Source organism: Myotis nattereri, assembly GCF_964212035.1.
Source record: "Myotis nattereri genome assembly, chromosome: 8".
NCBI lineage: Eukaryota > Metazoa > Chordata > Mammalia > Chiroptera > Vespertilionidae > Myotis > Myotis nattereri.
In genome coordinates this window covers 36,291,169-36,307,181 of record NC_138083.1, presented here as the reverse complement: position 1 = coordinate 36,307,181, position 16,013 = coordinate 36,291,169, and the positions used below count along the sequence as shown (strand labels likewise).

Genomic DNA, 16,013 nt, shown 5'->3' with positions numbered 1-16,013 from the left:
CTAACTCTCTACCTTTCTAAGGCTGAGAATCTGTGAGCTAAGAGTACTTGCGTGCTTATGTGGAATCTGTAAAAGTATGTAGGAGAATATGTGTTTTTATATATTTAGAGCTTGAGAGAGTTATAAATTATTTGCTACCTTTTCAAGTAATTCTGAAATTTCTTCTTTGGAGATTGAATTCACAGAATATTACAATTGAGTTGGCTCTCTCATGTAAGCTGAGGAAGCTGTGGAGCTCATGAGAGGAAGCAGTTTGCCCAGGGTCAAGTAGCAGTAGGCTTAATATCTCAGATCTAACTCCCAGTTTAGTGCTCTTTTCACTACATTCATGGCTTTCATACTTTTTCTGCTGCAGGACCCTTTATTCAAATAAACCAGAAAGGCACAGTTTCTGTGGTTAAAGCAGAGTAAGCACTTGAAACTATACCAAATCATTCACCTCCCCACCTAGCACAGCAGCTCTTGAAGAAATGCAGGAGAATGGAAAAGCTCAATTTATAAAGCCACTGTTTTGAACAGTAGCTGAAAACTTGCCTTACAGAATTGGAAGTAGGTTTTTATCCTGACACTGCCATTTAGTAGTTACCTTAAGCTAGTTATTGCATCTCTCCAAGCAACAGTTTCTTCACCTATAAAATGAGATAATAATGCCTGTAATCTATTGAGCTCATGCTTGAAGGAAGATGAGCCATGTAGCAAACATTTCTGCGTGCCTGTTATATGTCAGGATCTGTACTATTGGACTGTTGTGGGGTACCATATTGTAGATGGAAAATACCCAGCCTGTGACCTATCGTTGGAAGTCAGTAGATGTAATTCTCCATAGAAATCTGAGCATTTAGTTTTAAGGCAGCTTAATGAGAGATTATAGGTGGCACTGTTGCCACTAGTGAAGAATCAGGGTCAGAAGAAGAGTGGGAAGAACCTAACCAAGTTGCAAGTAGTTAGTAAAAGAATGAATAGAAATAGGATGAGATTCAACCTGGGTTCTAGTCTCGATTCCTGACCAAATGACTTAATATATACTGGCTATACTTTCCTGTAAACATTTATGTCCTGTAAGCAATGCTATATAAATCACTTCCAGCCTTAAAATGTTAGGACCCTCTTAAACCGATGTCATCACCCAAATTGCAAGCTCTCCTAGTATCTAGCAAATAGCTCTCTTAATATTTGGCTAGTATCTGGCAAATAGCAGGCATATTTATTAAGCATCTCTGAGAAGTGAGTCTTAATTATAGTAACATGTAGTTTATTGACAACATAAGAAACTTAGAAGCTTTAGGTTGAAATTAGGTTAGATTTAGTGAAGGCCACTAATTGTGATATAATATGAAGTTTCAGAAATAATGAGTTAGTAATGATCTGTAGTCACAATAACATTTTAACCCCTAATCTTTCTTTACTGCCAAGCATATTTCAGGCATGTTTTTCTCTGTTGTCCAGGGGTACAATGGATGCAACCAACTTTAATATTAGTTTAAACTAAGCAGAGGAATTTTTCTAGGGAAAGCGACCTTAGTACTCTATAAAACAATAATAAATGACTTTAGAATTGTGTATCTACAGTGTATGAGATTGCAAATTTTTCTTAGCACTACTTTCTCTATTGGCAACAGGAAGTTAACTGATAAGCAAAATTCTTTTGTAATTAAAACCATATCTATAGCCTATTTGGTTTTTTCCCATAGCTTTAGAGAAGTTCAAGATTAGTGAGGATTCCATAGTAGTCATTTCATCATGGTTTCTCATCCTTGTCACTATTAATGCTTTAGGCTGATAATCCTTTGCTGTGGGGAGCTATCGTGTGCATTGTGGGATGTATAGCAGCATCTCTGGCCTCAACCACTAGATGCTAGTACAGCGGTTCTCAACCTGTGGGTCAAGACCCCTTTGGGGGTCGAACAACCCTTTCACAGGGGTCGCCTAAGACCATCGGAAAACACATATATCATTACATATTGTTTTTGTGATTAATCACTATGCTTTAATTATGTTCAATTTGTAACAATGAAAATGCATCCTGCATATCAGATATTTACATTGCGATTCATGACAGTAGCAAAATTACAGTTACGAAGTAGCAACGAAAATAATTTTATGGTTAGGGGTCACCACAACATGAGGAACTGTATTAAAGGGTCGCGGCATTAGGAAGGTTGAGAACCACTGTGCTAGTACAACACGGCACCTTCCTAGTAGTGCCAATGAAAACTGTCTCCAGACATTGCTAAATGTCTCCTGGGGGACAATATGTTTTCCCCCCCAAAGTTGTGAACCATGGATTTAGTCCAAATTCTCCCTAGTATTGGAATGGATTTTATAGTATCTCTACTGAGCATGTAGTCAGCATGTGCTTAAACATTTCTGAGTGTAGGAGACTGGTTATAGACTAAGAAAACCTGCTTCTTATCTCCTAAAAACTTTCTTACTGTCTAATTATCATCTTTGAAAAATGGAATGGGGTTCCTAAGAAACAAATCCAGTTTCGACATTTACCTAACTGCCCTCCTCAACTACAAAACATCTAAAAATGCTAGATAAAAATAGAACATTCAGTGCAGAATTGAGCTTATAAAAGAAAATAAGGAAAATCCCCAGGGCAAAAAAAGAAGTCAAAGAAGAAAATTTAAGTAGCAATAAAGAAATGAGAACACTCTGCAGGGGCCACAGGATAAAACATGAAGCCTTACTCAGATCTACCTAATGAAAGAAGTTAGAATTCAGAATCCCTCATGAAGTGAGAATTTTCAGTGAAATATTGATTCAAAAATTTTTACCCTCTGGCACAGGAAGACAAATGCAAAACTTATCTCTCTTGACCTAGGCTCCTAGTTGGGGGCTGGGGAAATAGTGGTTGTGGAATTGTTTTCTCTACCCTCATGCATGTTGGACATTTAATATACAGGGTAGTGCAAAACTAAGTTTACAGTTGTACTTGAAACACAAGAGTTTATTCTTGTATTATTATTTATTGTATTTTCCTTACGAACAACTGTAAACCTACTTTTGCCCCACCTTGTATTGAAATGACCCAGGAACAGCCAAGCTAAGTCAGTAAGTAGTTTTAGACTGGCCTCAACCCAGTAATAATTGTTGAAGCTCTGGAGAGGCACATTCTCAACCCAAGCCATTGCAGATTCTCATAGTTAAAGCCTATTATAAATGAGACTTGAGGCCCCGTGCATGAAGTTTGTGTATGGGTAGGGTCCTTAGGCCTGGCTGGCGATCAGGGCCAATCAGGGTCTTCCGGCTGCTGGCTGGGGCCTTCTTTGTTCTGCGCCGCCCCCTGGTGGTCAGTAATCGTCATAGCGAGTGGTCAAACTTGCAGTCGGTGGAACTCCTGAGGGGACTATTTGCATATCAGCCTTTTATTATATAGGATTACTAGAGGCCTGGTGCATGAAATTCATGCACTGGGAGGTGGGGTTCCCTCAGCCTAGCCTGCCCCTCTCACAGTCCGGGAACCCTCAGTGACGGCCACAGTCTGGCAGCAGAGGCTCGGAGCAGGCATCTCGTGTGTGTGTGTGTGTGTGTGTGTGTGTGTGTATGTGTGTGTGTCTGTCTGCTGGGGCCTGCCCCCAGCCGCATTGGAGGCTCAGAGCAGGCACTCTGTGTGTGTGTGTCTGCTGGGGGCCTGTCCCTAGCCACACCGTGGAGGCTTGGAGCAGGCGCCCCTCTGTGTTGATCTCTCAGGCTCCTGGCCTCCACTGCGTGTTGTACTCTCCCTTGAGCTGTGGCCAGGGTGGGGTGCTGCCTGCAGGCCGCGCTTTCCTGCTCATGGATCGCCAAATCGCCACAGAGACCCGGGGGCAGGCCCTCCTGGGCGCTGCCTGCAGGCCGCACTTTCCTGCTCTGGGATCGCCATGGCGACTCAGGAGCAGACCCACCTGAGTGCTACCTGCAGGTTGCACTTTCCTGCTCTGGGATCCCCACGGTGACCCAGGAGCAGGCCTTGCTGGGTGCTGCCTACAGGCCGCACTTTTCTGCTCACCGATCGCTGGATCACCATGGTGACTCGGGGGCGGCACTTTCCTGCTCTCGGATTGCCATGGGGTCCCGGCTGGGGGCGGGGCTTAGGCGGCACACAGGGGTCCAGGCTGGGGGCAGGGCTGCACACGGGGCCCAGATGGCAGCTCGCGCTTTCCCGCCCTGCCCGCAGTATGCAAATTAGCCGCCATCTTTGTTGGCGGCTAATTTGCATATTGTGCTGATTAGCCGATGGGAGGCGCAGCGAAGGTACGGTCAATTACCATCTTTGTCTATTATTAGATAGGATACTCCAGGCTTATAACATTTAGGGCTATACTCTCTCCTCTAGATCAGTGGTTCTCAACCTTCCTAATGCCGCGACCCTTTAATACAGTTCCTCATGTTGTGGTGCTCCCCAATTTCATTGTTACAAATTGAACATAATTGAAGCATAGTGATTAATCACAAAAACAATATGTAATGATATATGTGTTTTCCGATGGTCTTAGGCGACCCCTGTGAAAGGGTCGTTCAACCCCCAAAGGGGTCGCGACCCACAGGTTGAGAACCGCTGATCTAGATAATGGAAATATTAGGGTGTTTAAATTTGTGAAAATCCTAAGAAAAGGACAAGACACTGTCAAAGCATAAGAGAATTGGGGGGAGAGAGAAAGAATTTATAGAAGTTTTTAAATTGAAGTAAATAACTTATTCATTAGACACAGCTAAATTGGAAGGTAAACATGAATAAATTACCCAGAATGCAGCACAGAAAAAAATAAAGGAGATGGAAATATGAAAAAGGTCAAGAGATGTGAAGGATAAAATTAGAAGGTTTAACATAAGTCTGAAAAGAATTCTGGAAGAAGATAAAGAAATTGAGGAGGGACAGTAGTCAAACAGAGAATGGCTGAATTTTTTCCAGAATTGGTGAAAGAAATGAGTCCTCAGATTCAGAAGCCCAGTAATCCTTAGCACAACAAATAAAAATGAATCCACATCTGGACACAAAATTGTAAAGCTACAGAACATGAAAAGCAGAGAATGTTAAAAGCAACTCAAAATAAAGACCAATTATTATTATTTTTAATCCTCACCCGAGGATATTTTTCCATTGATTTTTAGAGAATGGAAGAGAAAGGGAAAGACAGAGAGAAACATCAATGTGAGACAAACACATTGATTCATTGCCTCCTGCACGCACCCCAGGGAGGATCCTGCAACTGAGGTATGTGCCCTTGACCGGAATCGAACCAGGGACCCTTCAGTCCACAGGCCAACTCTCTGTCTACTGAGCCAAACCAGCTAGGGCAAAGACCAATTATTTATGAAAGAAAGACTATGAGACGCACAACAATTTTTTTTAAAATATGTTTTTATTGATTTCAGAGAGAGGAAGGGAGAAGGAGAGAGAGATAGGAACATCAATGGTGAGAGAGAATCATTGATTGGCTGTCCTCTGCATGCCCCCTGCCAGGGATCGAGCCTGAAACCCGGGCATATGCCCCAACCGGGAATCGAACTATGACCTCCTGGTTCATAGGTCAATGCTCAACCACCGAGCCACACTGGCTGAGCCTGCAACTAATTTCTTAACAGCAACATTGGAAGTCAGAAAACATTGGAATAATATTTCCAAGTGATGAGAAAATTATTGACAGCCTCGAATTTTAAACCTAGCTACACTGTCAACAGTAGTGTGAAATAAAGGCCTTTTCAAAGAGACTAAGAGAATTTACCATTAACACCCCTTGCTAATTGAACTGCCCAAGATGTACTTCAGGAAGAAGAAAATTGAACCTAAGATGGAAGAAATAAGAGCTGAGAAGGAATGGTGAGCTAAATAATTGGTAACCTGGGGTAAATATTTCAAAATAAACATTGACTTATTTAGTATAATGATAACCATATATTGTCTTTAGACTTTAAGTCAAATATGTCTGTTGGCATTTTAAACATAATCACTAAAATAATAGAAATAGATTATATGACTTCATAGAAAGGAAGGCATGATGAAAACAATAAAACTCAGGAAAAATAGGAGAACAGAATAGAAAAAGAAGGGTAAAAAGCAGTGGTATCACAAAATGATAAACCAAAATTTAACAGTAAAGGCAAATGGATTCTGAACTTTGATAAAAATAAATCAGATTCAGTTATGTGCTTTTATAGAAAACATATAAATTATAAGGGCATAGCTAATATGATAGGAAAAAAATAATCCAAATGAATATTAACCAAGAAAAGGGAGAAGAATTATTTTTACCAGATAAAACAGAATTTAAGATAAAAAGCTTTATGGAGGATAAATAGGGCCACTGTATGATGTAAAAGGAAAAATTCAGTCCTGACCGGTTGCTCAGTGGTTAGAAGATTGGGAAACAGACTGAACGGTCGCAGGTTTGATTCCCAATAAAAATCATGTACTTCCATTTCAAGTTCAGTCCCCATCCTTGGTCAGGGTGCGTGTAGGAGACAATCAATTGATGTCCCTCTCTCACACGGATGTTTCTTTCTCTCCCTCCTACTTCCCTCCCACTCTCTCTTTGGGTGAAATTATCCTCTCTCTTTGGGTGAAGATTTTTTTTTAAAAAGGAGCCCTAGCAGATTTGGCTCAGTGGATAGAGTGCCCCCCTTCAGACTGAAGGGCCCCAGGTTCAATTCCCATCAAAGGCACATACCTTGGTTGCAGGCTCGATCCCCAGGGTGTATGCAGGAGGCAACCAGTCAATGTCTCTCCCTCTCTCTTCCATTCTCGCTAAAAATCAATGGAAAAATATTCTCAGGTGAGTATTACAAAAAAATTTTTTTAATAAAAATAAAGGAAGTTTATCAGAAAGATAATTAAACTTTTATTTTCTTAATATCCTATCCTTAAAATATGTGAGACAAAGATGGACAGAATTACATGGAGATAGCAAATCTTCAGGGAAATTTTAACAAACTTCTGTTAGTAATTGATGTATTGAGCTTATAAAAAAATTAGTAAGGATAAAGTTTGAATAACATAATTAAAATAATTTGATATAATGGGTATACAGTTGGCCTTGAACAACATGGGATTAGGGGCTTCATGCAAAAACCACCCATGCAAAAATCTGTGTATAACTTTTGGCTCCCCAAAAACTTAATTGCTAGTAGTCTACTATTGATTGGAAGCCTTACTGATAACATAAACAGTTGATTAACACACATTTTGTATGTTATATGTATTATGTGCTGTATTCTTAAGCTAAGTAAACTATAGAAAAGAAAATGTTACTGAGAAAATACATTTGCAGTACTTACACATTTATTGAAAAAAATCCACATGTAAGTGTACCTGCACAGTTCAGAACCATTTTTAAGGGTCAACTATACATGGAAATCTAGGATTCTTAATCTTGTCAAGCATAAATGGAACATTTGTATAAATTTGTCATGTATTATTCCAAAAGCAAGTTTTAGTAAATTCCAAATATTCTCTAACCTGTAGTTCAATTAGTCAAGTCAGCGGTCCAAAAAACAAAAAAAACCTAACTAAAATATTTCATATTTTTAGAAATTAAAAAATACATTCTAAATACACAATGATTTTTTAAAAATTAATCATGATGGACATTAGAACATATTTGGAATAATGAGAATAGCACACATCAGAATTTGTAAGGTATAGCCAGTACAGTACTGGGAAGAAAATTAAACCTTCAGATACTTATATTAGAGCAGAACATCAGCTGAAAAGTAGCAAGCTAACTATGACTTAATTAAGAAAATGAACAGCAGAGTGATAATTTAGGAGGAAAGAAAGAAGTAAAGTATAAATTTTTAAAAAAGAACAGAGCAGCAAAGCTAATAGATGTTTCTTTGAAAAAAACAACTAAAATGATGAATCTGATAAGACAAGAAAAAAAAGAGGTACAGGCAATGTAAAGAATGAAAAAAAGTGTACACTTTTAAAAGGATGTATTTTATAGTATGTGAATTATCTCAATTTTTAAAAAGAATGGAAAAAATGGGTATCCTGTGAATAACTTTATGCTAATAAATTATAAAGCATTGGCAAGTTAACAATTTTCTTGAAACTATAATTTAACTGAAATAGACTTATTAGGATATAGAAAACTTGAAAAATGTATAACTACTTAAGAAATTGAAATAATTAAAAACCTGTCTTCCTGTGAACCAATTAGTATAACCCACAGGCCCTATTGATTTTACAGGTGAGTTTTACTAAATATTTAAAGAACAGTTAGACATATTTTTCCAGAGCATAGAAAAGGGGGAAAGATGCTTTCCAACTCATTTTGAAGCTATTTTATTCTTGACCAAAATTAAAGGACAGGAAGAGAAAATAATTATAGGCTATTATCACTTATGAATATAAATGCTAAATTCTAAAAAGTCTAAGGGTATCAGAAGTTAGAAAGATATGGAGCAAGAGGAGTTCTCAAACATCTAGTTCGAGTATGAATCTGTATAACTACTTTTGAGAGCAGTTTACCAACATCTAGTAAAATTGAAGATGCTTATATTTTAAAACCTAGCAATTCTAATTATATAGTGTAAAGATAAGCTCATATGTCCACGAGAATACATGACATTACCAAATTCTCAGAATGAAAAGTTAGGGTGGGTAGGGGGTGGGGATCTAATATTTATCAACAGGAGAATGAATGTATAAAATAGAGCACTATTATGGCAGTCAAGATGGACAAAACTCAAAAAATAAGTGAAAATGGACACTGAAGAATACATATAGTATGGTGCCACTTAATGAAAATTAAAAGCATACAAAAATGCAGTACAGTTTTCCTACATATGTAGAAAATAAAACATGCATGAAACTGTTAATCCCAGTTATAAGAGGGAGGGAATGGAACGAGTTGGGAAGGAGTATATATACATACACACATACACACACACAAACACACACACACACACACACACACACACACACACACACACACACACACACACTAGAGGCCCAGGTGCACGGATTCATGCACTGGTGGGGTCCCTTAGCCTGGCCTGTGTCCTCTCGCAATCCGGAACCACTCAGGGGATGTAGTAGTTCACAAAGTGGCAGGCAGCTAGGGAGGAGCCCAGGCTGGGTGCCGCACCGCTCCCGCTCATCCTGGCCCCACAGCGCTGCTGTGGAGGCAGGAGAGGTTCACACCACGCCAGCGTCTGTCATCAGTCAGCTGAGCTGCGCTCCCCACTGTGGGAGCATACTGACCACCAGGGGGCGTTGAGTGTCTGCCCCCTGGTGGTCAGTGCGCATCATAGTGACCGGTCGTTCGGTCATCGGTCACTTAGGCTTTTATATAGAGAGAATATACACACATATATGTATGTATGTATATGCATCTGAAGGAGATAGGTCAAAATGCTTAGATATATGCAAGGTAGATGATGGTACAGAAATTTCTCATACTTTCTCATATTCTTGAAATATTTCATTAAGAAAAACAACATTATGCCAATTCCAATACTCTATTCTAGACTTTTTTCTCTCTCTCTAGGATTAATAAGAATGACCAACCCGGCCACTGTTATGATGCCCCAGGGTGGAAACATGTCATCTTCCATGATGGCACCAGGTCCCAATTCAGAGCTGCAGCCCAGGACTCCTCGCCCTGCTTCACAGTCAGGTAATGACCTCCAGTCTTGTAGGATCAAAGAGGCTAGAACTCCCTGCACAGATCATTACAAAATTCAGCTGTCTCGGATGCAGTTCCCAATTGCCCAACTTAAATGCCACCTTCTTTACAAAATCTGCCCTAATTTCTTCAAGCTAAAAGTCATCATTTCCTTCTTAGAATTTCTCATTGTTCTAAGTTTTACCCCAACGTTCCTAAAAAAAAATGCATTTAGTGGCCTACTTAGTCCTGCAAGATACTCCATGACAGAGAATTCTAAACATTTAAGTAAATTTGGTAAATGCATCCTTCTCCTGGAGATACAAAATTAACATTTTGGAGGCACTGATAGTCTTCCAGTGAAGTTGTTAGATCCAATGTTTCCCAAACCTAATTGACTATGTTTTGTTTTATTTTCTTACATTAATGAACACAGTTGCCAAAATATGCTTTGAAAATACTACTCCACATTTTATGTTTGTCTCTTATGTCCACTTTGAATCATAAGCTCTTTTAGATAAGATTTATCTTTCTGTCACCTTGGTACATTGCTTTTCATATAGAAGATGCTCACAAACATTTCATTGAATGGTACCAGCAGATTTTACTCTATATTTGCAGAACTGCCAAGACTACTGCTCTATGACCTAGGTTTCAGTAAGTTAATTTTTGCTTTGTTGACCATTTTTAAACAGATGCAATGGATCCACTCCTCTCTGGACTCCATATACAACAGCAAAGTCATCCCTCAGGATCTTTAGCGCCTCCACACCACCCATTGCAGCCTGTGTCTGTGAACAGACAAATGAACCCAGCTAATTTTCCCCAGCTGCAGCAGCAGCAGCATCAACAGCAGCAGCATCAACAACAGCAGCATCAACAACAACAGTTGCAGGCAAGACCCCCACAGCAACATCAGCAGCAACAGCCACAGGGAATTCGACCCCAGTTTACTGCCCCAACTCAGGTGCCTGTTCCTCCAGGCTGGAACCAGCTGCCTTCTGGAGCCCTTCAGCCTCCTCCAGCCCAGGGTTCTCTGGGCACAATGACTGCAAACCAAGGGTGGAAGAAGGCTCCCTTGCCTGGTCCAATGCAACAGCAACTTCAGGCAAGACCATCCTTAGCCACGGTACAGACACCTTCCCATCCTCCCCCTCCATATCCCTTTGGCAGCCAGCAAGCCTCACAAGCCCATACAAACTTTCCTCAGATGAGCAATCCAGGCCAGTTCACAGCTCCTCAGATGAAGAGCATGCAGGGAGGGCACTCCAGGGTTCCAACCCCCCTGCAGCAGCCCCACCTCACCAACAAGTCTCCTGCCTCCTCACCCTCCTCCTTCCAGCAGGGATCCCCTGCATCTTCCCCAACGGTTAACCAAACTCAGCAGCAGATGGGACCAAGGCCACCTCAGAATAACCCACTTCCCCAGGGATTTCAACAGCCTGTCAGCTCTCCTGGTCGGAATCCTATGGTTCAACAGGGAAACGTGCCACCTAACTTCATGGTGATGCAGCAGCAACCACCAAATCAGGGGCCACAGAGTTTACATCCGGGCCTAGGAGGTGAGGAACACTGAAGCTATTTGTGTTGGTAAATTTACTGAAGATAGATCTTAGTAAAACTTCAATTTTGAGGTAATGGAGGAAGTGAAATAAGGATGTAATAATTTGGTTGTGTGAATATAGTGGTGACATTTCATATAAATTAGTTAACTTGATACATTATGCAGTATCTTACTGGTTACATTTAAGCTAACCCTCTGGATAAAAATACAGGTAAAATTCAATATAGATATGCTCATTTTGTTTTCAAATTATTTTTGCTTGATCTTGTACTAGTAAATTAAAATGTCCAGAAGAAACATGCATTTTATTAACAACTTATACTGCTCGGCTGTAGAAAAAAATTAAGATTATGCAATACAGCAAAAATAAAAAGATAACTAAGGATCTTATTGGGGGAAAGGCCCTTCTAGTTTTCAATTTTGATAATCCTAAGTTAGTAAAATAGCATGGTATTTGTAAAATTTGATTAAAGGGGAGTAAGTTCAGAAATCATTGACTTTTATAGTTTTATAATGTCAATGCCTGCTCCTTAGAGAGGGAATTCCACCAGTTATACCTAAAGGAGATTTATTTATTTATTTTGTAAGGTGCCTCTTGTATGAAGAAAAAGCAATGGAGCTTAATGTGTGAGAGGTAAAACGATTACAGTAAAACTTATCCATCTCCATGTTTATTATTTATTCTTATTAATCATTGATCTAGTGCACATGAATGTGCTTGGAGCTTTTCAGTAAGGTATAGAGAGTATCAGTAATGCTGTCATCTGATAAACATTCCCCCCCAAAGACACCCATTGCCTACCCAGAAAAAACCTTGCATCTTCAGTGCAACATAGCAAAGGCATGTTCCCATGGTTTCTGGTGAAGCTAAGTTGCTCATCAGCCTTTCACTCTTGTGATTAATTGTATGGACATGCAGGCTCTAATATTTGAATCCTAAGAAGTTTTCAGACAATGCAACAATGTTTCAGCTCCAAACTTCACTGTCTGGGCATCTAGCCCTGCATCAGTGGCAGCTGGGTAGTCCCTCCTGCAAATGTAATTTCTTATTTAATTACAATGGAAGCATGCAAATGGGGACTTGTCACTGCTAAAGAAAAGACAAATGCATATTTGTCTACAAAGCGTTTTTCAGGACATTGAAAATTTGGCCCTTAAAAAAAATAAATGGACTAATACAAAAAAATTAAAGTGAGCTTTAGGTCTTGATGCTTTCATAGAGCAGATGATGTGCTCACCTAGGTGATCTGGCCACATCAAGGCCTACGTTATAAACAATGAGTGTGTTCTGAGATTCTCCTTACTATAGATTTTCTGAAATTAAATCTTCCTCTAAAAGGAAGTAATACTTTAGTGAGATTCCATTAGAGCATGGTTTTGGTACCATAGCTGTCAGAATTGCAGCAAACCTTATGAGGGGAAGGCATAATGATAAATTTTACATAGCCTCACTTTGAAGCTCCTATGAATTGCTTCTAATCTTTTGTCTTTTTCAAAGAGACAAACACAATATTGGGGGGACGTTTTCTACAAAGGATATTGTCATCTATTTCCCTCAATGGAGAAAAAGACTACCTATCTATACTTATTATCAGGACCTATCTTCTGTTTCATAGTATTTATCATCAATTTGTTTGAATATGAGAGAACTTATTTCATTGGTACCTGTATTAAAGTATGTAAAGTTTTGGAGTCCACTCTATTACAGAGAAAAGTAAAGAGCTCTAAACCTTGCTGTGATGTGGCCTCAGATCACATTTAGGGAGCAGATTGCCATCTTTTCCTTGGCATGTTCTAAGTGTAAATTTTTTAGTATTTCTTTTTCATTTTGACAATGCTCATGTAAGAGATTGTGTTGATTTTTTTAACCATCTTTCCCAACCTTATTATTAAAGATCTTACCAGTGTGACAGAGAGCTAAGCAAGTGGAGACTTCATGCAGCTCATCCTTCCTTATTCATTCCACATCTAAGAAAGAGTGTAAATTTGCTAGGTAACTGCCTTACTCATTGTTTTCTATTAAGGAATGCCTAAACGCCTCCCACCTGGCTTCTCAGCAGGACAGGCCAATCCGAACTTTATGCAAGGTCAGGTGCCTTCGACCACAACAGCCACCCCTGGGAGTTCAGGAGCCCCTCAGCTGCAAGCAAATCAAAATGTCCAGCATGCAGGTTTGTTTTCTATGATTTATTCAGCAAGCATTTAATAGTAAAAGTATTGTGTAGTAGATACTGTGATGAGCAACAAGGATAAACATAAGTCCTGGGCTTTCACCTTAATTTCAAACCCATGAATATGAATTATTTTTTCAAGGCAATAACTGATCTGTCGAAAGTAGGTACAATGTCTCAAAAACCTGGAAACATCTAAGAAAGGAGACAAATAACAAGTTTTGGCAATTTTTAAAAAAATTTTTCTGAAAAGAACCAAATAATAAATATAAGGTGTCCCAAAGAAATGTATACACACACTTGAAATAATTATAAAGGCAGCATTTATTAAAATACATTTCATTTTCAAAATTGAACTATCAGCTATTAAAGTGTGTATACATTTCTTGGGGACATCCTGTATTTTTTGGCTTTGCAACTACTTAACTATGCTGTTATGCAAAAGTAGCCAGAGACAATATGTAAATGAATGAGTTTCGCTGTGTTCCAAACACTTTATTTACAAACTGGCAATGGGTCTGATTTGGCCCATAGACCATAGTTTGCCAACTCCTGAGTTAGTAAAAAGGTAAAAAGTGTTTGTGGCAGAGGAAACTATAGGTACAAAGGCATGGAAACACATGACATTTTGGACAGCTGCAACTTTAAAAATCTCTGTATAGTACACGTTAGCTATGTTTATGCTGAATGTCTGTATTCTGATTTACACTGTGGTGCTTGAAGACCGAATTTTAATCAGTACTGGTTTAATGCCAGCAGAGTATTGTATATAAGAAGAAATTTCGGAGGAGAAATAGGTTGTAGCATCAGCTAAAAACTATTTGTAAAATAGTATTGTATAAGTCCAGACTTCATGTTTCTAATTGCTTAGGTAGCATATGACTAATCCTCTTACCCTTTCTCATTCAGGCAGTTAGGACTGAGGTAGTACAAATATTTCTTTAACTCCCATCCCCACTTACAGTTAATTTAGTTATGTGGTTCCAGTTTTAATTGTAAATCATTAAGGAATGAGAAAAGTACTAACTTAATGAAAAATAATTCAAACTACCTCTTGAAGAGTGAGGGTAGGGAAACTGCTTGTCTTTCCCTATCTGCTAGTGCAAAACTGCATTCTTGAGCTATGTGAATTTGTGTTTTCTATAGGAAGTGTTGAAACTGGTAAAGTAATTTATAATTCCACCCAAGCACAGGTATATTATTTTTTATATGGTGCCTTCCACATGCTCATATTGTTTTGATTTCCTCATTATCCCATCTAATATATCTCTACTCTTGACTATGATTTTCTGTACTCTTACCCTGCTTTATTTCTACCTTGTTAGCTTTTACTTCTTCCTGTAAAAATACTTGCCTGTTTGTTATTGTCTCTTGTCAACTACACTTCAAAGTATCTGGGATTTGATCAGTCTTATTTATTGATATTGCCTCAGCACCAAAAGTGCCTTGTACATATTAGGTACTCAATATATAATTGTTGATTGAATGATGGCTATGGGAAAATCCCAAAGACCCAAAATAAGTAAACACTGCAACAAGCCAGGCAGTGTTCTTTGTCTAAATTAGAAATCTCTGAGAAGAATAGAACGTGTCCCATGTGGTCCACCAGAAACTGCCAAAAGCAAGGTCACTGAAGTTTTAACATCCTTGTTAACTATCCTCTATCTACAGCTTCTGGGTCATCTGTCATTTAACTCCTACCAAGGGCTCAGCTTTCAGATCAGGATTAAATAACTTTTACCACACTGGGGCAGAGGAGACTTGTCCTTAGGAAGTATTAGGTGTTCTTTTCTTTATATCACACATCCATATATCACACGTATAGAGTCATTACTAGTTTTTCAAGAAGCACTTTGAGCCCTAGCTGGTTTGGCTCAGTGGATAGAGTGTCGGCCTTGCAGACTGAAGGGTCGCAGGTTCAATTCCAATAAAGGGCACATGCCCAGGTTGCAGGCTGGATCCCCAGTGGGGAGTGTGCAGGAGGCAGCCAATCAATGGTTCTCTTTCATCATTGATGTTTCTCCCTCTCCCTTCTCTGAAATCAATAAAATAAGAAGCACTTTTAAATGTCTTCTCAGTGTTGTTGAGGTTTTCCTAAGAGGATGCATCACATTCTTTCTTTCCTTGACTCATCTAAAACAGTTTTTTTTTTCACTAACCTACAGTGCTTTTCATTAATTTTCATCATCTTGAGGTAGCTACAAGTCATTTTTTAATCTACTCACTGTCAATATTTATTAAATTAATGAAAGGCTAAAATCAGACTGCAGCCCATGACAAATTCACACATGTTCTCTTAAGGCCCAATCCCCAACCCAAACTAAGATGTTACTAGACCCTGCAAGTAAGGGCAGCTATCACAGGCAGGATGCCATGTTCTCCCCAGAGAGCCCCAGGAAATAGTTCTAATTGAATTTGGTTATCACTTTAATTAGCCCCATTCCATGATCTCCCCAACATGCCCTCCAGATCCCACCTTGACATCCTCAGCTGTAGGTGGAGACCCAAGCAGGCCTGGAGGGTGGACCCCAGCCATCATTATAGGAAAAATCCCTTTGGCCAGAAACATTCAGTGGGTTATGGGGTCCAAGTCATTTTTAAGTAATGAGATGTTGCCTTATTCTTCATTTAATCTGAAAGAAAGTAGCTTTATTGATCTTTGAAATGTTATCTTTAAGTTACCAA

At 39.2% G+C, this 16,013-nt stretch overlaps 1 protein-coding gene across 1 annotated transcript in view; it reads left to right on the top strand.

Moving 5' to 3' along the window:
- Positions 1-16,013, top strand: part of NCOA6 (nuclear receptor coactivator 6) — a 69,329-nt gene that overhangs the window by 20,179 nt on the left and 33,137 nt on the right. Inside the window, exons 5-7 of the mRNA XM_081097019.1 lie at positions 9,477-9,605; positions 10,289-11,155; positions 13,182-13,328. Of these exons, the coding sequence (XP_080953145.1) occupies positions 9,477-9,605; positions 10,289-11,155; positions 13,182-13,328 (1,143 nt within the window). The remainder of the gene's footprint in view (positions 1-9,476; positions 9,606-10,288; positions 11,156-13,181; positions 13,329-16,013) is intronic.